At 39.3% G+C, this 25503-nt stretch overlaps 1 protein-coding gene across 1 annotated transcript; it reads right to left on the reverse strand.

The window, feature by feature from the left end:
• Positions 1–216: 216 nt before the first annotated feature.
• Positions 217–25149, reverse strand: RAD21 (RAD21 cohesin complex component). Its single transcript, XM_084507837.1, has 14 exons — positions 25015–25149; positions 16614–16787; positions 14656–14785; positions 12329–12428; positions 11272–11378; positions 10142–10345; positions 9411–9536; positions 9091–9213; positions 7618–7841; positions 7141–7306; positions 6641–6792; positions 5106–5255; positions 4157–4240; positions 217–2043 (listed from the first exon to the last, which is right to left on the reverse strand). The coding sequence occupies exons 2-14, from the start codon at positions 16755–16757 to the stop codon at positions 1852–1854; spliced, it is 1902 nt and encodes a 633-aa protein (XP_084363963.1). The 5' UTR covers positions 16758–16787; positions 25015–25149; the 3' UTR covers positions 217–1851.
• Between the last annotated feature and the right edge of the window lie 354 nt (positions 25150–25503).

Raw genomic sequence — 25503 nt, forward strand, 5'->3', positions numbered from 1 at the left:
TCCTAGCATAGAATGCTTCAACAAAACCACAGTACGGCCGCTAAAGTAAATCTTCCTTCCTAATGGCAAGAAATCTATTTACACAGTCAGGCTTTAAATCTCTCAAACAGCTAAATCATTACACTTCCACTTTTAATACTCAAATAAGCAACCTGTAAATACTAGGTCCCTATTACATAAATAAAAGGTGTTCAAAGAAGATACGGAGCTAATACATAACAGCTTATAACACAACTTTTATTAGAAAAGTTATACATAACAGCATCAACTATTTTCAAGAATATTAACCTTGAAAAGCAACAAAAACAGACTAAAAATGTGTAACAAGAAACTAATGACCTTTTCTATAATTAAACATTCAAGTTATCTACAATGTCTCTTTTTACAAAGGGGAAAATCATGGTTTTACAGGCACATCATGTTGAAAATAAAGCTGCAGTAACTTTATACAATTAACTTTTTCAAGGGTTATTAAAACATGGTCATCATGTCATCTCAGATTTTTTTTTTAAACATTCACATAATTTTACACTTGAGTATACACTGAAATTTCAGTCCCAAAATTATATCACAAAAGTGCCAACATTAAAACCAGAACCTTCAGTGTGAATAATTTTGCCCTAAAAAAAAGTTAAGACAGGTTTCCATAATCAACATATTCACATAATTTCTGGTACTACCTGGTCTAACAGTAAAGCTTCATTCTTGATAGTTAAAATCAAATGGGACTTGTTTTTGCAAAAACTGATAAAATGTTTTCAACACAGGAGTGTGCATTATTGGAAAAATTGATACTAAAACCATAAATATATCCAAAGAGTCATTAATACGCTACACAATTAAGTGGAACTGTGCCCGTTCATACTGTATATTCAAGTTTGTTGCCCTTTCAGTACAGGTGGTATCTGAATTTAGCATCTTTACAAAGGCAATCTGTTCAACTTCTTTATTCTTATCTTCATATGCCTGCTTAATAAAAATCAGATAATTTACAATCTAGAAGTCTGTTTTAAAAAGTCTGGAGTTTATATACAGGTCTAACAAACCTAAAGCATTTTGATATCTTAAAAGGTTTAAATGAAATGAGTAGAGTTTTTATTCGATACTTATTAACAGTAATTAGCCATTATCAGTAGTGGACCATAATGAGGTGATAAGTGAAAAGGAATGTTTCATCTAAAATGCTTAACACATGTTCTGTCCTTTCATGTATGTAATAGTATCACTCACAGGAAGTGCTTTCCACAGACACCCGTTTCCCCTTAGCATCAAGGGCTACAAAAATCTGACTGCAAAAATGCAGTGACAAAGCAAGCTGACATATCAGGCACTACCTTTCATATTGGCAGCTGTAAGAGACCCACGGTATGCACAAAGATCTAGGGAAGGGGAAAAAACACTACTATGAGAAGCAGACTGAACATTTTGGACGAGTTTGGCAAAGTTTTCAATCAGACAATAGGTTGGCCATTCAGGTTTACTTGTACAGGTTAAAAATATCACCATTGAATCAACTAGTCAAATTATAGTAAGACATTTTCATTGATACTCAACATTACATGCACCAATATTGCACACATCTGCTCTGCGCTGTTAGAACAATCTTCACCTGGGTCCTTGAGCTGTCTGGTTCCTGCAGCTGGAACTCAAGCCACCCACCCCAGCAGTTTCACTAAAATTTTAAGTGGTAGATTTAAAATACAAAAACCAAAGTAACCCAAAAAGAAAACCAAGGACTTTATACAGACAATAAAATCTAAGTTTTTCTGCAATGGTCTTGTGGGCCCTACAGATGGGGCAATACACATACGCGCTAGTGAAACAAACACTAGGTCTGCTGTATCTAACCATTCAAATAATGTGAAATCTGGGACCAGGTGTTGCGATGATGTCACTGTAAGGCTCCTCCTGTGTCAGCTCTATAGCTTGCTGTTTTTTAAGTACCAGGAAACTGTAGAATTTTGCAGCTGCTTGTTTTCTATTCGTATTCCTGCACAGCTCAAGCAAACTGATAGATTCTGCTCCAGTCTTAGCAAGAGCTCTCTGAAAAACACAAACATCAATACCACAAGTTAAAAAGTTACATGCACACATGAACATCAACTGGCAAGTCTGTCACCCCCAAGACACTGTGAAAGACTGGGAAGGACTCAACACTGGATGGGGACATTATAACACGCCCATAAAAATTCTGCATGGGTCTTATCTAAATGGAACGAAGTAGGTTTCCCAGGAATGTATGAAAAAATTGATCCTGAGGTTTGTCCAAGTTAAGTTACATATTCCAGAAACTCCAAAAATAATCATTATTTATTTAAAAAATCAAGAGCTCAGGTTCTTTAACGAGGCATAATTTTCCCAAGGTGAAAGCCTGTTTATTTCTAAAAATCTTGTTTGTCTGAAACTAAGTACCCAAAAGTTGCTTATGTTTTTTCAGTCTTGGCCAGAATATTAAAAAAAAAAAAAAAAAAATCAGGAAAATACATCTGTTTGCTGGCTAGAGCAACTACTGACGTCTTCAATTTAAAACAGAACCGTCTGCTCTGGAATATCTACGAGATGAAAAGATATTAGGCTGGCCAAACCAAATTACTTTATATTAAACAGATCTTAACTTTGAATCTCATTACAGATTTAATGTTTCTGTTATCCAAGTCTGACCCTTTTTGGGCACATGGAAGAAAGAATCAAAAAGATAGACATGGCCCAAAGAGAATTCTGAAGCTCTTTTCAGAAAATCCATGATGAAACAGAAAAAGAACACATCAGGCAACATTACCAACTAAACATCTGTACAATTTAAAAATAATTTCTAAGTGACAATCACACTGGTTTTAGCTGGGCAGAATTAATTTTCTTCTTAGCAGCTCATCTGGTGTCATGCTTTGAATTTGTGATCCAAACCCTGTTGATAACACACCAATGTTTTAGCTGTTGCTGAGCAGTGCTTGCACAGCACCAAGGCCATCTCTGTTTCTTGTGCTGTCGCACCAGTGAGTAGGCTGAGCAATGAAAAAGAAGCTGGGAAGGGACCCAGACAAAACAGCTGACCCCACTTGCTCCAAGGGATATTCCATACCATATGATGTTGTGCTCAGCAATAAAAGCTGGGGGATAATAGGAATGGGAGGGGGCATAGGACATGTCTTCAGAGTTAGTGTTACTTTCCTGGAAAACGGCTAAACATCTGCTGGCTGATGGGAAGTAGTGAATGAATTCCTTATTCTGCAGTGCCAGTGTGCACAGTTATGCTCCATTTATTACACTGTTTTTACATCAACCCACGAGTTTTCTCACTTTTAAGTTTTCAATATTGTCCCCCATCCTACTGAGAGGAAGGAGGGAGTGACTGTGTGGTGCCTACTGGGGTTAACCCACATGAACACTTTAAAACAACCTTAACACTGGCAGAACTCTTGAAGACATGCAAAAGAACGGACTGACTTCATTCACATTAGCCTTCAATTTAACATATTAGTGTTCCACAATTTTAAAGCTTTTGCTTGATCTTAGAGACATGGGATTGACCCTTCTCAAGATTTGCCAAAACAATTAAGGGGGAGAATGGGGTAGAAACCACAAACCAGACTGAAGAGACTATAGACCTCTATATGTAAGTAGAGGCAAGTTTGCACTTAAGTTTAAGGATATACTACAGGTTTTCAAATTTCTTATCAGAAAAAAATGCCAAGGACATATTCCCACAGTTGTTGCAGATTCAGCTTATCATAGCACAGAGAAGTTTTCAAACCAGCCTATCCAGGAGCAAACATCCTGTGAAATAGTTTTATCCCCAGACCTCAGTGATGTTTTGCCTAGTCTTATAGAATGCAAAGTCAGTGGCCCGATGGTTTCATTACAAGAACACAACCAAACTCCATTATTTTAGAGTTTGCATTTCTGGGAATCTTACTTGCCCACAAAGTGTGTCTGGAAAATACTTCCTAAGTGAAAAGTTTTGCTTCAAATATTCCTTGGAAAAGAGTGGCAATTATATTATGATTTATTCAATTAAACTATTTTTTCCTTCCCTAAGAAAACACTTATTTTAAGTCTAACATCTCCTGACAATAAAGCTCTTAAACTTTTAACTCTGGTTGAAAGCATCAGTGGGCACACTCAAAAGCTACCTTAACAGAAAGTAAATTATGTGTACCTGAAGCCCATGAAGCATTTGTTGAGTCCTCTTATTCCATCTCCGTTCTTCTTGATCCTGATCACCCCCTGTGCCATCTTCTTCCTGCAAGCAGCCAAAACTCACATTTACAAAAACACCAGAAGATCTCATCCACTGAGTTACAAAAGAGATATCTAGATATTTCTAAATATCACTGCAGTTTTTTCATCATGACAGACATGATTTAGCCAGGTTTAGACAACCTGATTCACAGGATACAGCTAGGAGAGGTAGGAAATGGGGTGCAGAGGAAGACACACACAAGCTAATGGATCTTAGTAAAGGTTGCATGCCACTATGGTTATACCTCAGAATGTTATGCTGTCAAGTAGTAAAACAAAGTTGTTCAGTCACGATGGCTGAAAATATCAGTCTACTCTAGGACTGTTAGCATTGAGCATAATATCAATGCTTTTATTTTGTAAACAATAAACACAGCTCTCATTTCACCGTGTAAATCACTTCTTAAAAAGCTAATTTACTATTGTGTATTTTCGGTGTAAATAAAAATGTAAATAAAGTTTGTTTTGATATCCACAAAATACTAAATATTGTGGCTAAGTGGCTAAGAAACAACTTAATTAGATATTGGAAAAAAATAAATTGTAAAGGTGGAATGAACTAGTTAAGTAAGATGAAAACACAGGAGTTCAAAACTTCTTGTGTAAGGCATCAAAACTATAAAGGGTAGTTTAATCAAACTATACCTGAGAAATGAAGCACCCTCTAGTTTTAAGGTGAATGCATATGTGACTTGTGAAGTGGTGATGCAGCAACTTTAAAAATCTCTATTTCCAAAGTTTATCACTTCCCAAGTAAGGAGTAAAGATTTAGTTCTTATGAATCTACTAAATTCAAAGTCAAAACAGTGCCAGAGAACACACAAACCCTTTCTGCATAGCTTGCTTTTAAAGAGCTCAGATCTTACCTCCTCTTCTTCTTCCTCCTCCTTCTCCTTTTCCTTCTCCTTCTCTTTTTCTGGCAGAAGTTCCAGCTCTGGTATTAGCTGGCAGATGTTTTGGGGCTCCTCTGGAGGCATTTCTACAGGTGGTATTTCCAACTGTTGTGATGGTGGATGCTTTAAGAATACACAGTACAGGTGAGCACAGACCATCAGCTTATTGATGCTTTTACCATAGAATACTGATGCTACTTTTTTGTTTTGCTCCCCCCGTACCTGTAATCCTCTAGGTTCTACTCAAACCAGAATTATGGTATTACTACTTTACGAGGGAAAAGACTTTCCAGCAACACCTTTTAGTTAATCACCCAAGCTACCAATCTTATTTCTTGGATCGGCACGTGCAGCTTTAAAACCCCACATAACCAGATGCAGTGCTACATGAACACACTTACTGGAACATGACATATCCAGAGTGTCAAAATACCTTCCTTTGCAATATAAGCAGGAAGGATATATATGTTAGTAGGCACTTTGAGAAGTTTCTGAATATATTGAGTGATTCTGATGCTAGATTTTCAAAGATATTTTTATCAACAGGAAAATCCAGAAAAATGGTTTTAAAAGGTTTATATAGTCCTTTCTAATGAAAAATATACAGTATTCTCCCTTCCCTCCACCCCCCCCCCCCAACTATACACAGTTAAATGTTTGCCTGTAAAGTTATTTCTGCACCAGAAACTGGGGTATATGCATACCCCAAATTAGGTCAAAATAACTTTAATTTGAGCATCATACTGCAGGTATTTTTACAGCTCCATCTGGCTGGCACAATCCAAGATTTCCCAACACACATTGTTTACGTCAGCACAAAGTACAAGCAACTGGTGCAAATTTCATCCAGCGTCTCCCTTTTTGTAAGGCAATTCAGCATTTAGTAGTTTCATTCAACAGGAACCCATTACTCATGAAACACCACATTGGATAAAAAAATTGTACAAATATGAGAAAGACTGCACAATCCAGGACTGTTCTTTCTCACCAGATTAGTATTCAGAAAGAATACACCTTCATTTACCATTGTTCCTCTCCCCCTTGACAAATATGGTTTCATTTCACACTGTATCACATCTTTTACAGAAGGGGAAGATATGAAATAGTTTCCGCGTCCACCAATAACCCATCAAAAAAAGCCTTTCAGAGTTTTTGTTTGAACCCTTAAACCCTTCTTTTCTGAAGGGCAGTCCCAGCGGTCCACTTACACAGCTTGCACTATCCTTTCTGATAGTGAAAGCTGTTCATATACACTTGCCACAACAAGAGATCTTTATATAATTTTCTCCTTGATGACTTCTTTTGGATGGAACAATGACACATCCCTATCCTACTTGACTTCAGGGAAACGCTTAATCATTTAAGAAAAACACCATACAGACTACCCACATAAAAAGAATCTGCTATTCCAGCTTATCTCAGCACGACAAAGACTACCTCAAATATACATCACTTCCTGCTCAAAGACACCTCCCACTTCTAGAGTATATAAGAAAAATCTTACTCACAGGTATCACTGGTTCTGGTTCCACTTGCTGCAGTTTGCGTTTAACACCAGTCTGAGGTGGTGGTGGTGGCATGACAGATTCATCTAGGTTGGTTCTGCTGCCTTCCATCATTGATTCTTGCAAACGACTTGGTTCTTCCAGAATAGGTTCATCTATATTCCATAATAAAACCAGTTTTAGATATGTCAGCAAAGTTTGAAATTACATTTCAAAGTCCAATCTGTTATTTAGAATGAAGCACTCTAACAGTTTGCATAGTTTCTGCAGTGACTTACGGTGCAGATGTGCATACAAACCAATACAATACCTATTTAATCCACTGGATCAAAACAAATTTCTGGTCTTCTGTTTCTAGACAAAAAGCTATTTTAAGTCAGGGACTGTATAGAAAGCTAAGCAAACAAAGTCCTTTGCTTCATTATCTTTGGTGACTTAATATAAAGCACAGAGGAAAACAAAAGCTCTGAGGGAAAGCAGAGCATCCTGGACAAGAAACAAACCAATGACTTCTCGCTGCTGTTGTTGCTGCTGCTGTTGTTGCTCCTCTCTGGGAACCTCTGGGTTTTCAAAGTCTTTAAGGAACTCATCAAGGTTGTCAGCTTCGCCACCTTTCCTCCTCTTTCTTAAGTCTTCTGGTACCAGGGGTGTCAGACAGCGAGTAAAGAGCTATAATGGAAAAGGTTATATTATTCACTATTGTAGCTCAGTGTCCTCGTAATACAGATCAAATAATCATAGGTCATCTTCCCTTCCCATTTTTAAGCTCCTCTCCAAGAGCAACATTAAAAAAAAAGATCAAATGTTCATTCATTTCCATAACTGATAAATATTTAATTAAAATAATTAAAAACAACACTAAACACCAGTACTTATGAATACTCCTATCACTATATTGCTATTCAAATAGTGATGTTTACTATCTGAGGCACAAATCTGAACGAAGCCCATTTAGAAATAAACCTGTACAAAGACATTACCTTCAGTAGCCTGTTATTCCACAAAGGCTGTGCAGGCAGAGAGAAAAGCTTTTCAACTCCTCCAGTTTCTTTCCACATCATCAGTTTCTTTGTAGGAGGTGCCAAGTCCAAAGTAGTAACAATATCAGAGTAGTCACTTAATTGCGCTCGAATGGTCTTGCTGTCCAGTTCTTTCACACTGTCCACAATCAGCTTTCTCTTCCTCTTTGCTTTGGTTTCCTTGACTGTTGAGATTTTTAGAAATTAATGAAGGTTAGCTCAACCAGATATCACACTGTAGTAGGAATCTTATGGGGTCTCTATAGGTCTTCCTTGCCCATGCACAAATCAGCCTCCAGAATAAGGCCATGTTAACAATGGAAGGAATGAAAGCCTTCAAGCACTATCAAAGGCCAAACACTATGAATGCTGTCCCACAGCCTACAAATTCTTCTGTGTACACTCACAGTCCAACTGAATCTCCCTAAGCATCATCAATATCCTCAGCTGTGTATGCCTCCCTCCCTCATGGCTTGCTCATTAGGCTGATGTTCTTCATGAGCAAACCTGAGATGTAAGGTCCCTCTGGCCAAAAAGTCAAAGTACCACATCAATTTTTTTTCCCTTAAGCCCTATCTTAACCTCAGTAATGTTAACATGGGTTGTTATCTTACCTGTGCCTCTCATCCTGCTCTAGAATGACTTTACTGTAAACTGTTAACAGCCTGGCCCTCTGCAGCAGACCCTGAAGCTCTGGCAAACGCTGTCTTTGCTGGTCCCACCTGATCAGCTAGGACCTCTGTTGCTAGCTTGCCACCAGAGGGCAGTGTTAGGGCTTTCTAACTGGCCAAGCAGTAAATCAGAGCCTGGAGTTGAGTCTGAAAATACAGGACAAACTACATTTTTTTCTAGATCTTTTTCTTTTTAAATAAAGCAGGGAACTGTTTCTATTGAGCCAAATACAGTACAAGTTAGAATACAGTGCCTTGCATTAGTGAAATTCCTCATCTTTATTTACAACTTCAATACAAAGACTTACCTGCTGGATTCAGCACTTCACAGAAGTCATGAATTACTAAGAAGTAACACTCATTCTACAGGCAACATTCACAGTGTGAACAGGCACACTTGGCCACCAAAAATACTACACTGAGATCGCTGCTGCACTACAGGCACTGCATTAGAATTGAAGACATGAGGAGGTCTACTCCAATTCATTGTATTTTAACACACACTTTGCTTAAAAGCTACAGAACCATGCTGCTATTCATTTTAGCTGCAAAACCTACAAACCAGTACTGCCCAAGACTATAGAAGCTAGTTACCCTTTTGGAAAGCACTGGAAGGCCACATTAGAATAAAAGGAATTCAGCAGCCAAGTTCTTGGTTTTTCTCTCAGCTGAAGCAGTCAGTAGAAGCACTAGACATTCATCTCCATCCATCAATCTAAGGTAGCCTCTTTTGACCCAAGTAAAATATTCCCAGTTTACTCACCAGTAATGTCAATAGGCTCCAGAGCAAAAGCTTCCTCTTCATTGGGAACGAGCGTTGTCTGATCAGTCATAGTTGGTAATGGCTCTACTGGGTCTACTGAATCTGGGCTATCTGGTCCACCCACTGCCAATAAGAACAAGTATCATGCACTGTACATCGGAACGAACAAACTCTGCTACCATTCCCATCCCCTCCTCCACACCTTAAAGTAGACAACCACATTTCATACTTTTCAGTTCAATGTGCTCCAAAGTAATTAGATTCTTAATCAAATTAATTAAAAACAAGTAATTCTAGACCTAGTCCTAGATCACACTCACTTGAGACATTGTCATCATCATCCATATCATCATGGGGAGGTTGCTCTGGCATCATTACTCCACTTTCTGAGAGTGCAGGTGGATCATCAAAAATGCCACCATCATTATTACTGAGAAGTTTATCATCTGAAAAGATAATATGAAAACATTAATTTTGCATCTACAAATTCATGAAATCTGTACAAGCAAGTTTATGAAGTACAGAAATTTATGACAAGATAGATAAAGACTGTGCAAAAGTTAGTGAAGCCTATACTTTCAATGCTGACATGAAAGCCATCAGGCAAATTTTTCCAAGATGCATTTCAGCTCAAGTTTTGAGCATACACATAACCTTTATTACAATAACATTTGCCACATGTTTGCATCTTGCTAGGTTTCTTAGTACTTCAAAAAGAAACATTCAATAAAAGTCGCAATGTATTAATGAAACCCCACGAGGGGTCAAACAAGCAGCAGAATTGCACATTGATTTTTCTCTAAAGAACGTTATGTACACAAAGGAAAAGCTCTGGATGATTTAGTTTTACTTCATTTAAAAATAAGCAGCACTTAATATGGTACACATCAATGCTGCTGTAGCACTCAAAAAAACAGAATTCCACTCCTGAATGCACAACCTAGAGAGGTGTCTCAGCTACAAAGGAAACAGCCCCTTCCCATCTCCTCCCCAAGAACTAATTATTAAGGCATAACGTAGGAGAGGAAAAAAGTTAATTTCTCAAACATACCCAATATTCCACCATCATTTCCTTCTCCAAAATTATCATCTTTGTATTGGTCTTCATATTCCAGGTGATTAGCTTTCTCATTAAGGTGACTGGTGCTCTGTTCAGGTTCCAGCAGGAGATTGGAAGCACTGGTGCTCACTAGCATGTCATCCTCAAATGCACTACCTTCTCTCATCATCTCACGATCATCCATCCCAAAGTCACCTGGAAGAATATGATTTCATCTCTATAAATGCAAATGAACCAGTATGTGAGAGACCTAGCTCATCAATCAAGAAAGACCCGATTGCAAGACCAAACTTCTTTATTGTTTTAATCTTGCAATTTTTCATGAATTACAAATACCTCTATTGAAACAAATCTTTTCATAGTTATTGATTGCAGAGTTAATGACAAAACAGAAGAAATAATGCCCAGCAATACTACAGCAAATATACTGTCCAATTACAAAAAATAACTATCTCTGCTCCTTAAATCATTTTTATTATAACCTACTTGAAACTGATTTTAGCAAGATCCTATAACCACAGACTACTCTAAAAAAGTTACATTTTATGCCTCAAGGTTGGGCTGCATGTGCAGAGACTGGACCAATAACAAAATCAACAACCTAATCAATACCTAGATTACATTTCCAGTAAGATTTCTAAATTATAGATATTATACTTTGGAAATTATTTATCTTTGGATATTCAAACAACTGCTTTCAGGCTTTGATTCAGATCTTAGAACACTGTCCTTGAACAGATACTGGAAGCAGCAGTAAACCAATCATCACTAACTGCTCCAACTTTAGAAATCTCGTAACAGTACTGAAAATATGCCTAAAACTGAAGTGGCAGCTGATTATTCATACCATATTTTAAGAAGTAATATTGATACCGTATTTCACTAATTCACCTGACTGAATGTTCTTCGGCTTTATATGGGCAGCTAGAAGCTTGCTGAATACTAGAAGACAGACTTCCTGGAAAAACTCAACAATATAAGAATTAAATATATGGAAACACACCACATTTGACTGAATTTGTTTTTAGTACTTAATAATGGGAATTCCATTCCAGAAGCACAAGATTACAGCTTCACAGTTATCAAAATTAACTTAGTAACAACATAACACAAGATTTTACCGAAGTCATTATCCTGGAGGATACTGATGTTGCCTACTTCTTCTCTCATGGTAATTTCTTCCACTCTACTCTGGTTCAAACTGAACTGCTGGGCCACATCAATATCACTTAAACAAACAGAAGGCAATTATTAAAATCTCCATAAGAAGAAGTAACAGATAAAGCCTTAGATAAATGTGACATTAATTCCTAAATAGTACACTATATATATAGTAAGTTAATGAAAAAGTTGACGGTGAACACTGAATAGTAAGCACTACTTGTAACAGTAAGACTATTAAAGGTTAAAATCTAAAATTCAAATTGCGTTAGCTTCTAGAAAACATATCAATAACCTCTCTTACTCCTTGTTATGCTGGGTCACTAACTTAAAGGCCAATTTGGTAAGAACAGCCTCTCCCCTCTTTCAACTCCAAAAGCTATTAATACAATTTATCTAAAAGCATAACTAGTACCAAGTTAATTTCTTAGCAGTGTGTTATCTTAGAAAAGCATTTTTTTTTTTTGCAGTTAAAAATTAGTACATAATCCAAACAAGTATAAACTAAACAGAGCACTGATTAAAGCAAACTGGATCCCACAGATTTCCTTATGAATAATCCCCAAAATGGTAACATCAACTTCTTACAAGTTAAGAACCATTAAAGCTGCATATCATCAGCATGTTTACAGGCAACTCAGCGTTAGGAAGTTTTAAGAAAATGCCACTACATGAGCTTGACTAGGACATTTCCGTAAAACTAATCTTGTCTAATTTGAGGAAGTAAATGTAATGTCAGTTAAAGAAGAAAAACACAAAATAAAGAAACCAGAGTTTTTCCAAAAGTTATGATAATAACAGTTTTAACTTTGGTTAACATCACAGGCTACTATGAACTTAAAATCCCTACAAAGATGACTGCATACTTGCTTGGTGTATTTAAAAGCCTCAGAAGTTATCTGCTGCCCTTTTCTCTTTATGTAACGTGGCAATGACGCTGCTGTTTAAAACCAGATCCTTCTCACATAAAACCAAACAGCATTTGCATAAAAAAAGAAAAAAAAATCATCAACTTACTCCAGGTCAGGAAGTGGTTGATCAAAATCATGAAATTCCTCAGGTAAGGTAATAGCATTGTAAGCAGCCTCTCTGTTTTCCTCAGGCAAATCGACAACCCCTGCAGAGAAGAACACTCAGACATGAGTTCCCATTCCTAAAGGATAGCATTTTTCCCTGTGCTTCCACTGAAGCTGTACCTTCAGCATTACTCTATCTGCATAAACTTGTTGTCTTTAAATTGTTGTGTTGACCTGATGCTAGATATCTATGAAGAAACCTTAGATAATGTCAGTATCGGGAATTCAGCCTAAAATCAAAATACCTACCTCTTAAGCCACTGTACAGCATCGTATAACCCTGCAAGAACCACAAGCCTTCACTCACTAAATAATGTTTGTGTGGCACAATGCTGAGCCATGTGGCTACTACAGGCATTTTATGTCATCACATCACTGTACAGGCATCCAGCAGTGCAGGTACCTGCTAGGAAATAATTTTATCAAGATGCTCCAGATGAGCTAGTTAGTCCTATATTTTGGTTTGGGTACAGCACCAGCAACACAATCACTACACAGCTTCTGCTCATTTAGCCAGCTCAACCAAGCCCTCAAGTCCCAGCACAGTACTGACTGTACTTGGGCCACACATCCAAATCTTCCACTTCAGCATTTAAAATACCTCGATTATCTAAACCACATACATATACATATATATTTAAATCCTCCTGAAACACTTAATCTGTTATTCAATGGGCATCCTCAGAGTAGGACTATCAGATTAGCTATCACACAAAAACAGTGCCAGGTACCTGTTTTATTCAAAAGCTTAAAGGTCAGGACACTCGAAAGTACACAGGAAATGCAAGTTCAGTTCCTGCTGTAACTTGCAGGAGATCTGAGCTTTATGTTCTGCCTCCTGACCCACACAACACAGGCCGTTCTGAGGTACTGATACTTCAGAAGCACTGCCTGCTGTGCTTTCCTCTGCAATGGATAATCAAAGAACCACTGCCCAGAGAGACCACGAACAAGCACAAGTCTGCATTTTACTCATGTTGGTCCTTGGCTAGGAATGAAGAAGCTTAGTCCTCCTTTCAAAGCTATCCAGTCTTTTTACCTGCTAGCTGCTTAAAACAAAATATGTAAACGATCCTCAGAGCAGACATAAACAAGACAGTGCCCAAGCCACAAATGTAGTATCTGTTCTCAGTTTACAAGTGCCTCAACTTGCTTCAGGCCAGCATGCTGCTTTTTCTAAGTCTCATTTTAAGGTCCTTCACCTTCTGCAAGCACTCTGGTGGGAGCAGGAAAACTGGGAAAAAAATTACCTTGTGAAAGTATATGAATTTTTGACATCACCAAAAATTGGGAGCTTTCAGAAATCTACTGCTGAAAACTAAACAGTTTAAAAAGCTGAAAACTAGGAAGTTTAAAACCTTGATCACAATGTGAAGATCAAGAAACAAAAATAAGAACGTTATACCCAGATTGGGAAACGAAGATAAAAACATTATATGCATTAATTATTCTCAAATTTATTGGTGCATTGGCTTTAAAAAGCCGCCTTTTATAAGAGGCTTCCTGAAGTTCAGCTCTACAATCTATTACACTCACACAAAACTAAAGAGGTGATTAAGCAGCTGTGAGTATCCTGCAGTGTCAAAGCAACAGCTACGATCCATCTGCAGAAAATGTTTCCCAGGATAAGGATCTATCAACTAAAAACTATCAACTGTGTGTATAACCCAAGAAATTCCTTGTTGGACAGACTGTCATTTTCAGTATTAATACAGCTCCCCTCCATCTTTATTGTAAGAACTTAACAATAGGGGGAAAAGCTATGTATTGCACCTACAAAAGTGAAAATACCTTTGTTCCGCTGCAGTTCACACTTCTTCCAAAAACTAAAATGCTGAAGAGTCAGAAAAACATACAGCCTATTTCCATTTTCTTTTGTACCTCACAGCAAGACAATCTTTCTCCCTACGGAAAAAAAAGCTCCCTTCTATTCAATACATGCAAATACAACTGGCATTTTTCAGACTTGTGACAGAAGGTAAAAGCCATACAGTATATTCCCATTTAGCACCATATACCAACAACAGAAAGTCATATTTGAGATCATTTTACTGAATCAGCCCTAATGTGAAAAGCTTTGGTTCAGAATTTAATCAAGAGATTTTTCAGCACACAACTCAGTCACATAGCCAGCCTGAAGTTCACACTAACGAAAATAGCTTCTACTGTAATTACCCTAAATAGAAGAACTGCATAAATTTGTAAAGACAAGACAGTAGAATTCTGTATCTGCTTAATACATGTTGTTATAGAACTTAAGACAGGTACCTGGACGAAAAGCCATCTTAATCTTAATGAAGGCCTCATTACAGTCTGCAAGAAGATATTTTGCTTTCCTGTGGTAGATCCTAACAACGCCTAGTAAGAGATGTCCTGAGGTTCGAAGTGCCATCTTCACCTAAAAGCACAGTGTACAACCAGTGAGTTAGATGAAGCCTTACTTTTTTCCTCCCATCAAGTTTCAGTCAGCTTCATATGAGTTTTGCAGTAACATCAAATATCCAAAACATGTATAAAAAACAGTAGAAAACTCTAAACAAAGAAAGAATGCAAACTCTGCAGTTTTAGATGATACTTTATGGATAACTTGCGTAGGAGATGGAAAAACATTAGTAAATTAATAGGAATTTCACTCAAGGAATTTTATAAACACTGCTATGTCTACTAGGAAAAAAAAAGATGACAAGACAAAATTCATTTTACCACATCCTTTCCTGACACATTTTTTAATTCAATTAAAATAACAAAGAATAAAAAAGGACAGCCAGAAATTATGATTTGGTTAAGCAAAAAGTCTAGTTAAAACCAGTATCTTGCTACCTCTCTATCATCCATCCCTCTGTTAAGGAAAGCATAAAAGAACAGCAGAAGATACAGGGTATTCATAAACAGGCACTGTCACATTAAAATAAGCTTCCATTCCCCTCCTCTTTAGCCTCACTGCTTTGCTATGTAATTGAGTACTTCACTAACTGTGGGAACAGAAAACCAATAAAAACAATTTCCAGGGAAGGACTCAAATATTTTATTCCAAAAAGAGCATGAGACTTATGTTGAAGAATATATGGAATAATTAGCTCCTACAAAGATTAAACCATACAGGGTCTAACCTTAAGCTTTGAGAATTCAAAATGACGCATGATGTGTCGTATTTCAGGTAACTGACGAACATCTTACAGAGAATTAAATACATGAAAGAGTGCCTAGCAGTTCCTCCTTTCTCTACAAGTACCCTGCAGCTCATTAGTGAGTCCATGAACATTATCTTCTCTCTAAATCCTTCCAGAGCTGACACTGAAGGAAATCACCCAGTTCTGGAACAGTAAGCATATCTATGATTGTATTATACATACTTTGCTTACAAACAGCAGTTCTTCCAAAATCCATAGCAACACTATTGAAACGCTGTATTGGTTTCAACCAAATAAAAGATAAAAATAAGTCATTTCTTTTTAACATAGTGGCTTTTCTTATACAATATTCAAACATCTGCTAAATGACAAAGTTTACAATGAAATCAGTCCACTAGCTCTTGAATAAGAAGCTTCAGTTTTATAAGTGGTGGTCATAATGTGTGTTTTTTTTCCTCCACTAAGTTCCTCAAATTTTCCCCTTGTTTCACAATAACCATGTACAAGTTTTATATTCTTTTTGTCCCTGTTTGCTTTCTATAAAACCAAGCAAACTAAAAGCTTCAAAAGCAAGGCTTTTACACTACAACATGGTATTTCTATTGCATGGAAAACTATATTCACACCATCAGTAACATTACAAGCTACTGTGATTCTTTGGTTCTTTTTGCTGTGGCTAAGAAGAAACCCGCTTTTACCTAAGTCACAAACATAAACAATTTTAAGTATTATTTCTACAGCTTCCAGTAACAACATCACCTCTGAAAGCCCATCATCATCGTAACGACTTTAGAAGTTACTTTGTAGGAAAGCCCAGGCTTTTTCTCTTCCAAACATTTGCTTCTAAATGATGCGTGATACATCAAGATACAAGTCCTCTATTTAAATAAAGCAAACCATTTTTTTTTTTTATTATAAATTGCGTGATACTGTTATTAGAAAATTGACAGCAAAATACTTTCTTGAATCAAACAGCCTGAACAGACCTTTTCACCCTTTAAAACATCAGCACCAAGCGACCCAAGTAGTAACTACTGAGGCATACACAATTTCTTTTCAGTACAAGATAACATTACATCAGTGTAAAACAGATACCTTTGGTGAAATGATACTCTCCACGCTGCTCTCCAGGTTACATTCAAAAACGTGGGCTTTGGTTAGCTTTTTATCCCAGTGGGCGGCCAGCCATATTTTGGCCAGTGGCCCACGCTTGCTGAGGACGAAGTGGGCATAGAACATGGTCCCAGATGTCTATAACAAAGTGCAAACCTGTAAACAGAAAGGCAAACATACATATATATTTAGAGAATTATTGATGGGTAACATCCTTGTAAACACACTCCTTATATCTGCTTCTCAATCGTTTAGATCAAACTATTGGTATAAGATATTTAAAGAAGCCAACACTTAGAGGTGGTGGGCACGTTATATATACATTTATTACGAAATATGAAGCAGGAAGATCAGTGACCAACCAATGCTCCTTTTACAGATTAAAACCATTTACATAACTTTAAATTGTTTACCATCCCACGAGGCAAAAACCCTTTAAGTATATTAAGCAAAGTTGATGATACTAAGCTGTCATAATGTAAACATACACACCTCTCTTTTCCCTCCCACAGCGGTCTTCTACCACTTCCATTTCTGTCTGCTCTAGCTTTTCCAGTAGCTACTACTATGCTATACCATTAAATATTCAGCACGGTTTCAGTAAACCATTAAGCATTTTAAAATACATAGCTGTAAACTTTTTGGACGGCTCCATGTTTTATTAAAGAGAAAGTACAACTCTCCTCACTTCCAAGCAGACTGCTCTGTTTCAGAATCCTCTTTGTAACACTCCATATATTTTATCCAAGCGTTGATTAAACTTACGAGAAAACTGACTGCATTGTCCCAAACTTCCTGAAGATTTCACTTCCTTCTTCCTCCTCCACTACCAAGCCAAACTTCCTTTGGCTAGTAGCTACCTGACTACCCTCTTACTGCTGGTAATGATGCCAACACAGAAAGCCCCAGGGAAGCAGGACACCATGCTGTCTTACAATCTAAAAAAGCCAATGCCATGCACGAGGTAAGCACGCGATTCAGTTCAACTACAAGTTGGAGATGTGTAATTTAAAGAGGTAGAAGATTGCCCACGTGCAGCTTTTTCTCCAGTAACATCCATAACCAGGGAAAAAGAAATGAGACAGAACAGGAGAGATGCAACAAGTGCATTGCAGTTTTTGCCTCCTCCTCTGTGCCCACAGAAACACTGCCAGAAGCACACCGCTGCAATGAGCAGGGCAATTTAATCTAGGCAGAACCAAGGCGGGGAGCATTAATTCCTAACCATAAAAAACATGTTTCCCAAGTGCATGCCAACACAATTTGCAAGCAAATAGGGATCACAGGGAAACACAAAGCCTTGGTAAACATGATAGCCAGAGAAAGATTCTCATGAAGCCAGTTTCTAAACCATTACAATTAACTTGCAATGGTAAATAGGTTTCAAGGCCACGAGTGGCAGATATTTATAGGGTAAGCTTCACAAAAAGTACATCGTTGGCTCAATGGAAGTGAAGTCAATGTCTACATACATGGATAACAAATGAAAAATCCCCAGAAGTAAATGCCAACAATTTGTTGTTGTTAAGTAATAAATGGATATTGATGGATAACAAAGCAAAGGGAAAAATAACCTTTGTAGTGTTACCATGCTCCATACTTGCACCCACTCACATGTACTGTTCAACACACAAGATCAAAGCTTTGAAATTTCTGCTGCATTAAATACAGAATCTGTTCTGTTGTCCAAACAGTTCTTAAACCCGTTGGTCTAACAACAGGCTGGCCACTGATTCTGGCCATAACCCAGAATGGACACACTACACAAGATTTAAAGAAAACAAAGGCAATGTAAACAAAGGCCATGTTCAGTTTGAACTAATACAGTAGATATCAAGCATTAACACTACTGTTAGGACTTCAGTAGACAGGTGTAAGTCATAACAGAACTGCAAATTAAAAATTAAAATAACATTTTTATGGTGCTGAAAACGTGTAGAGCTAAGAGCAGCACTGCACAATGCTGGAAATGAGCAAGCTTTCCTAGGAAGCAAAAGAAGAAAAAAAAAAGTGAAAATCTCCTTGATGAATAAAAGTATTTTTCCCCAGAGGTTTTTAAAAAGCTTCACGCTGTCCCAAAGGCTACCAGACAATTCAGTCCTTCCCACATTTTCAAAGGCCTCACAGTATTTGTGTATACACAGACACCTAACTTTGCAGCACAGCATTTTGGTATGCGGAATTGCTAACACAACCTTCCACTGCCCTGGTGGCAGCAGGCCTGTAGGTGACCCAGAAACATGAAGAGTATGAGCAAGGGAAGACAAGCACATGATGAACAAAACCACTTGCATTACTTTGTTAAAACCTTCCAAGAGTTTCAAAAGAATGTGCTTTGATTCGTGGAGTTTGGCACGATCATTCACTAATGTTTACAATCATTAAAATACATAGCATGGGCTTCACATGATTTCAAACATATTGTTAACTGTAAGCCTGAAAATATAGTGAAGATTTCCTGTTAAATGTGGAACATACTATCCAGGCAACTCAGAAGGAATAACTTTCCACTGCTTTCCAGGATTTAAAGGGATAATGCGAACATAAAACAAATGGCTGAGATATCTAAGAGGAAGCAAGTTTCCTCCCAAAATTGAGATGTCAGGATCACAAGGCCGATTATATCAGCGTTAAGGGTTTTTTTGTTTGTTTTGACTTAAAAAAAAAAAAAAAAAAAAAAAAAAAGCAGACATCACTAATAACTTGTCTTCCAAAGAAGTGCCAATACAAGCCAAAATATTCCCTGTGAAGGGAGCTCACACATGGAAATGGGTTTCAAAACATCTGTTCCATCAGCAATTAAATCAAAGAATAGAGGCTGAAAACTGTTACACCACAGAAACTGTGAATAGTCATCTGCAAGCCTAGTGAGAAGAGCACACTGCATGTGGATGGTACTTAGAAACTTTTGTAGCAAAGGAGAACCAAACATAACTGACTTCTGACAGAGGTTGTCTGTTTCTCTTCAGCCATTAATGAAATCTAGTCTGATAGTCAACACTGTGGCAATAGATCATTTAAAGCGCTTTAATCTGAACTATTGTTAGCAGGTAATGCTTCTGTTCATCCAAGCACCAGCTTCCTATGTCACAACAGGAGTCTCTGCCACTTCCAAATTCCATCAAGAGATGTGCTGTACAGTAATACCTGGACTTTACTTGGGCCAGTGCACAAAGCAGACCCCGTTGGTTGCTCTTATTTTCTTGACATTTTCCTTCTTTCTTTTCAGATAATCCCTTTCCTTCTTCCAGGGTTTTTGCCTGATCATTTATTCATAGGGAGTACGCTGTTGCAGGGGCATAAAAGGAGAAATACATTTTCTGGCATAATTCAAGACTGGGATGAATGTTAAAGGAACTAAAGAGTGTTTTGGAGTGGCAGAGTGCTCATGCAGGCACAAGGATATGTCCTTGGCTGCAAAAGCAACTCCATAAGAACCCTTAAAAGCAAATGGGTAGCTGATGGTTCTTAACAGGCTTATACAGCAAAATCGAATTGCTAATTTTTGAGATTGACTGCTTGTGAACCAGGCCCTTCAAACCTGTTCGAAGAGCTTCAAAAACATGAGGCAAAAAACTGTACGTGCTCGCACAAGACCAACTGATACCAAATCCTGACCCTGCCCAATTGTGCTTTTAAGAGCTTTATTTTAATTAACTTTGAATTTGCTTCAATGTGCTGTTATTGTCCTCGTGTTCCTCTGCCTACATATGTGCCCAGGAATGGCATGGTTTTATTTTTTTATCATTTTTCTTTTTGCAGAAGTATTAAAAATTACCAATTTTATAACACAAAGTAACCAAACATGTAGAGTGACACTAATACAATACTGATAGTATTTCATTTTCCTTCCTGAGGATCTGGTTACTAAGCCTCCCAAAGAAACAACAAGAAAACTGGGCAGATGCTACCCATGAAACTTTCTCTTAACCATCAATTCAAAAATATGAAGTTTTAAAATCCTTCTGCATGTTAGAAGTGTATACACTCTGAAAAGCAACCTCTCATGGCCTTAGTACTGCCTGTCAACACATTCAGAAAGCTTTATGAAACAACAGCTGACAACAACATTGCAGACAACAGATACAATACTCAGCTGTGGCAAGTTTTAATCTGACCACAGTTCATTTAAAGCAACCACCTTTTAAAAGAAATTTCAGGAGATGAGAATTCCTCCACTCTAGCCCATGAAATCCACATCTACTACCCTACTAGGCCATGTTATTGTTATATATGGAGTGGTAATTGGTGTCAAGAAGATGGTTGATATTAATAAAGAAAGGGGAGATGTGGCAGTGTGGCCATGGGGGTCGGCAAGCCCCGTGGTTGATGATAACATCAGACTCTTAACGATGAGGCCATCAGGAATGTAAAAGAGCTTAGAGGGAACAAAGAAGGGTGATTCAGGAGACTCCATGCGCAACTGCTTACCAGCAAGGGGCAGTTGTGTGCACGGGTCAGCTTCTCTTGGCTTGAGCTTGTTCCCAGCTCCGGTGCACCCATTTCCAGTGACTTTCAGTACGAGCCTCTCTGAGCAGTTTGCTGAGTTTGGCCGAACCCATCTTCATGAGGCAATCAGTATGCCTGTTCCCATCCTGGTCTCCATTCTGCTAGTCTGCTCCTTTTCATTCCTTCTTTCTACTTCTTTATTGATGACATAACTTCATCGTGTTGCCTTTTTTTTTTAATCTTGAGGGCAGGCTCCCCTCTTATACCCTTCACCCCACAGCAGTTCTTTTCAAAACAACTTGTCATTGGTCAAACAACTTTGCAAATAACAGCAACAGCAAACACCCAAAAACTTCCGTGCCTTAATGGCTGGAGAACAAGCAACCCGAGACTGCATGGAGTCTCCTGAATCACCCTTCTTTGTTCCCTCTAAGCTCTTTTACATTCCTGATGGCCTCATCGTTAAGAGTCTGATGTTATCATCAACCACGGGGCTTGCCGACCCCCATGGCCACACTGCCACATCTCCCCCTTCTTTATTAATATCAACCATCTTCTCAACACGAATTACCACTCCATATGTAACACTTCGAAACAAAGACTGTCCTGGTAACCTTACAGCTTATCCTTATTAACAATCAGTTAGTTTATGATCCTGAAATATGGGACCAAATTGAGGTCAAGGTGTGGGACTCTGCAACTAAAAACGACATGATTGCAGTGGGATTGCTTGGCACCTGGCGAGCAATCTTTGAGGCCTTAAAGAACCATATGGGACCACAGTCAGAAACATTTGGTTTGCCAGACAGTGAGGGAGCTGCAGGCTCCTTTACTGATCTGACTGCTACGCCATTGGCCCCTCTGCTGCTACAGCCATCGAAGGCTTTTGCTGTTACGCCCCCTGGTGACCTGGACGTGCCTTTTGACCCAGGCCTCATTGGCCTTGAAAAGGAGATGGATATGCTTTTCTTCCATTTAGTAAGAATGGATACGTAAGGCCCAAAGGCTGAGTTGCTTGACAACTTAAAGCGAGACATATTGTTCAAAAGGAATGGAAAATGGAGACTGTTAAGTCATGGAACTTAAAGGATTATTTGATACCTTTTCTGATTGTACATATGTATAGGTGTACTCGGGTTTAGTATGTAAAAGCAATGTTCTGTATATTTAGAAATTTGATGTTCGTGTGCACATGTTGGTAGAGCATAGACTCCCTGTACACTCAGTGCTGTTTAGTTGCCTTTTATAAATATTACTAAATTCAGATTGAGTTGAGACTTCATTTATAACATTATGCATACACACACCAGTTCACAGGTCAAGTCTTAATCTGCTGTCACCTATTCCTGTTATAAAGTTATTTCAGAACCACGCTCATCCCCTGATAAGCAGATACTTCCCATATTAAAGTTTAAAATCAGCCAGTCATTTTAATTCTTTTGTCCTTATGCTATCCTTCCACTTCAGTTTCTCCTTTTCTCTGTTGTTCCCACACAGTTCCAGTTTTGCTAAGCTAAACAAGTCTTTGAGAAGAGTAAGCTGACCTTGTGCACCTGCAGCAGTCAGAGCTGGACCTTGGAAGTCCCACGGGACAGCACACTCCCCATGAAGCCTCACAACACTGTGACATCCATTCCTCCTCACCTTCACTAGCAAGGTGCGACTTGACTCACCCTGTGACACTTGTGTCTCCCTCACACATCACACCAGTGACCCACAAGCCTTCTGGATGTCAAGTTATTCACCTGTTTTTATCTACCTGTTCCCAAATCAATAAAAGTGTCATGAACTGTAGCACTCACTAATTCCCAGGTCCCTGACCCCGCACATGGGGTTCTTTGTTTTCACCTCATAGCCTGTCACCATGCAATTCTGTCTAAAACTTCCTCAGTGCAGGAACACCTACCAGTGCTGTTTTACTACACTAGCAACTTTCATTAGCACATATAACACCTGATGCCACTGAAAAAAAAAAAATCGATCACAGGATCAGCCTTTACAAACTCCACTAGCAACTCCTTACAGCTCCATGCCTGTTTTCAGCATCACATTATTTCCTCTCCTTTCTTCAACCGCCTTTATAATATCCTTCTTAAGCTGCATTTTTCTATAATTTAATAATTTCTTTGTGTCACCTTCAGCTTTAATGAACTTCAGTGACAAGTCACCTCAATTTCTTATGTCTACAAAATCAATTATTGAAAAGACAAAATTGAACTAGTCCAACTTGACTGATAAATGCATACACAGCGCTTTTTATTTGCCTGCATGTCTTTATTTCTCCCATTACCTCTTATTCTAACATCCTATGGCCGAGGTTGCACTGCCAGGTCTGTACCTGCTCAAAACACACCTCTCATTTACAGGAACTGCATTCCGTGTTCTCCAGTTACAATACACTACACTTCTACATCATCACACTGCTGGAACCAGCATCCCACTAATTCAAAGGGCAGATCTTTCAGAATACCCCTATAGTTTGAGATTATTAAACCTCATGAAAAAGGTTTCTCTCACTCTGCCACCCTCCCCCCCCAACTCTACTTCAAAACCTAAACCTCAGCAAGTATCCTGCCGTTGCAGCCAGATTCAGCACATCCATTCGTCCAGTAGAAAAAATAATCTCACTATTCTTAGGTCTTATCTCAGCCATCCCGAACTGTTTTGTGAAATTGCAGTTCCAAGTCAAAACAGAGATGCATTTGCCACAAACCATGTACTAACACACTCCTTAAGGGTACAAAAGTTAAGAGGCTAGAAATACATCTATCAGACTTCTTTTTTTTTTTTCTCCCCAGCAGTTATTCCTCTGTGCTGTTCACCCAAAAAGCTGAATGTGAAAATACTCTGCAACATTTTGCCTCAAAGTGGAAAAGTTAACTGAACAACTATTCTCATTTCTGTGGGAAACCCCTAGAAGTACACTACCAGCAGCCCCGATGGTAAGAAAACAATAGTTTGGGTGGTGATTTAAATTTACTGTAGGTCTCACTAACTTTCTGCTCTTCCCTTTTATTCCCCCCCCCCCGCCCCAACGCCTTCTCTGCAGTTTTTGATATTTTAGATCGCTGCGGCCACTGTTGCCAAGTTTCACAGAACGTCAAATATTTACAAATGAACCTTTTAAAAATAAGACTCAAGCCCAAAACTACGAAAGCTTTGATGTTTCCACACTTTTGACATAACTCGTTTTACGGAGGAATAGGTCAATGAAACAGTATGCTTAATGCAAACATTCACACAATGGGGGCCTAAATGGTAACTTGTATAAATTTACAGTTTTTTTTTTTTTTTTTTTTTTTTTTTTTTTTGCCGCGGATCTAAACTTAAGCGAAAGCCATTTTCACTTCAGCAGTGCCGTGCCAATGAACCACAGTGACCCCAACTTCCTTTGTTACCGATACAAACACAACACCTTGCTGTACACTTCGCAAAAGCCTTTCATTCAGAATCAGGCAGAAACCATGGGAAGACCGGGAAGGTTTACGCAAGATCGGCCAGCGATACTGAAGAAAGACCTGCGTTTTCCCCAAAAGTAAACATTTTTTAAAGGGGCCTTTTGCCGGCCAACACCCCCAGCTGCCAGCTCACACGCTATTAGGCAGAACCACGAGCACACTCCACGCTCTGCCGTTGCCCAACCGAAAGCTTACATTACACCCGCAAATAAAGGGCCGGGAGACAAAACTCTGCTCCTCCCCACGTCCCCCTGAGCACGAAACAACCCCGCGGACGCCCCCTTTACAACCCGGGGCCGCTCCGTTACCGGGACCAAACCACGGTTTCTCTCGGCGTGCCCCGGCCTGGCAGCGGGCAGACCCCGGTGCTGGGCGCCGGGCAGGCCGCAGAGGCGGAGCTGAAGGGCCCGACCCCTTCAGCGAAGCTGCCCAACGGCCGAGCAGCCACCGCGGCTCCTTCAGCGGCTGCTCCTTACCCGGGTCGGGGGCAGGCTGGCGAGGCCGGGCTGCGAACCCGCTCCGCTCCCTCCTCCTCCTCCTCTCGTCCCGTCCCCCGCGAGGCGCTCCCTCAGCCGACCAAGATGGCGGCCGCGGCCCTTCCTGCCGCCCAAAGCGCCCGTTCAAATCGGCAGGATGTTTACGGTTAAACTGCCCCCCGCCGCCGCCCGCCCGCCGCGCATGCGCAGCGCGCCCGCCGGCTCCCTCCGGGGAAAGGGGCGAAGTGAGGAGAGGGGCAGCGCATGCGCGGTTCGCAGGGATCCGCCTCCAGGGAGGGGCGGGAGGCGGAAGTGTGTGGGGGGGGTGGTTGCCATGGCAACGGTTCGGCTGCAGAGCCTGGTGTGGACGGCCTCGCCCCGCGCTGCTGGGGTGTCGGGGGCTCGGCCTCACTGCCCTGCTGCAACCCCGCAGCCTTTACGGCCACTAAGCCGTAGAGTCATACACTCATAGAATCAATAAGCTTCGAA

This window comes from Aythya ferina (assembly GCF_964211825.1).
Source record: "Aythya ferina genome assembly, chromosome: 2".
Lineage (NCBI taxonomy): Eukaryota > Metazoa > Chordata > Aves > Anseriformes > Anatidae > Aythya > Aythya ferina.

Excerpts from the sequence above, each read along its gene's own strand:
- RAD21 (XM_084507837.1), bottom strand. The coding sequence starts at position 16,757 with ATGTTCTATGCCCACTTCGTCCTCAGCAAGCGTGGGCCACTGGCCAAA. Across the intron at positions 6,793-7,140 it reads ACAGCAGCGAGAAGTCATTG|ATGAACCTATTCTGGAAGAA; the intron begins GTTTGTTTCTTG and ends TATGGAATATAG. Across the intron at positions 5,256-6,640 it reads AACCAGAACCAGTGATACCT|CATCCACCATCACAACAGTT; the intron begins GTGAGTAAGATT and ends GTATTCTTAAAG.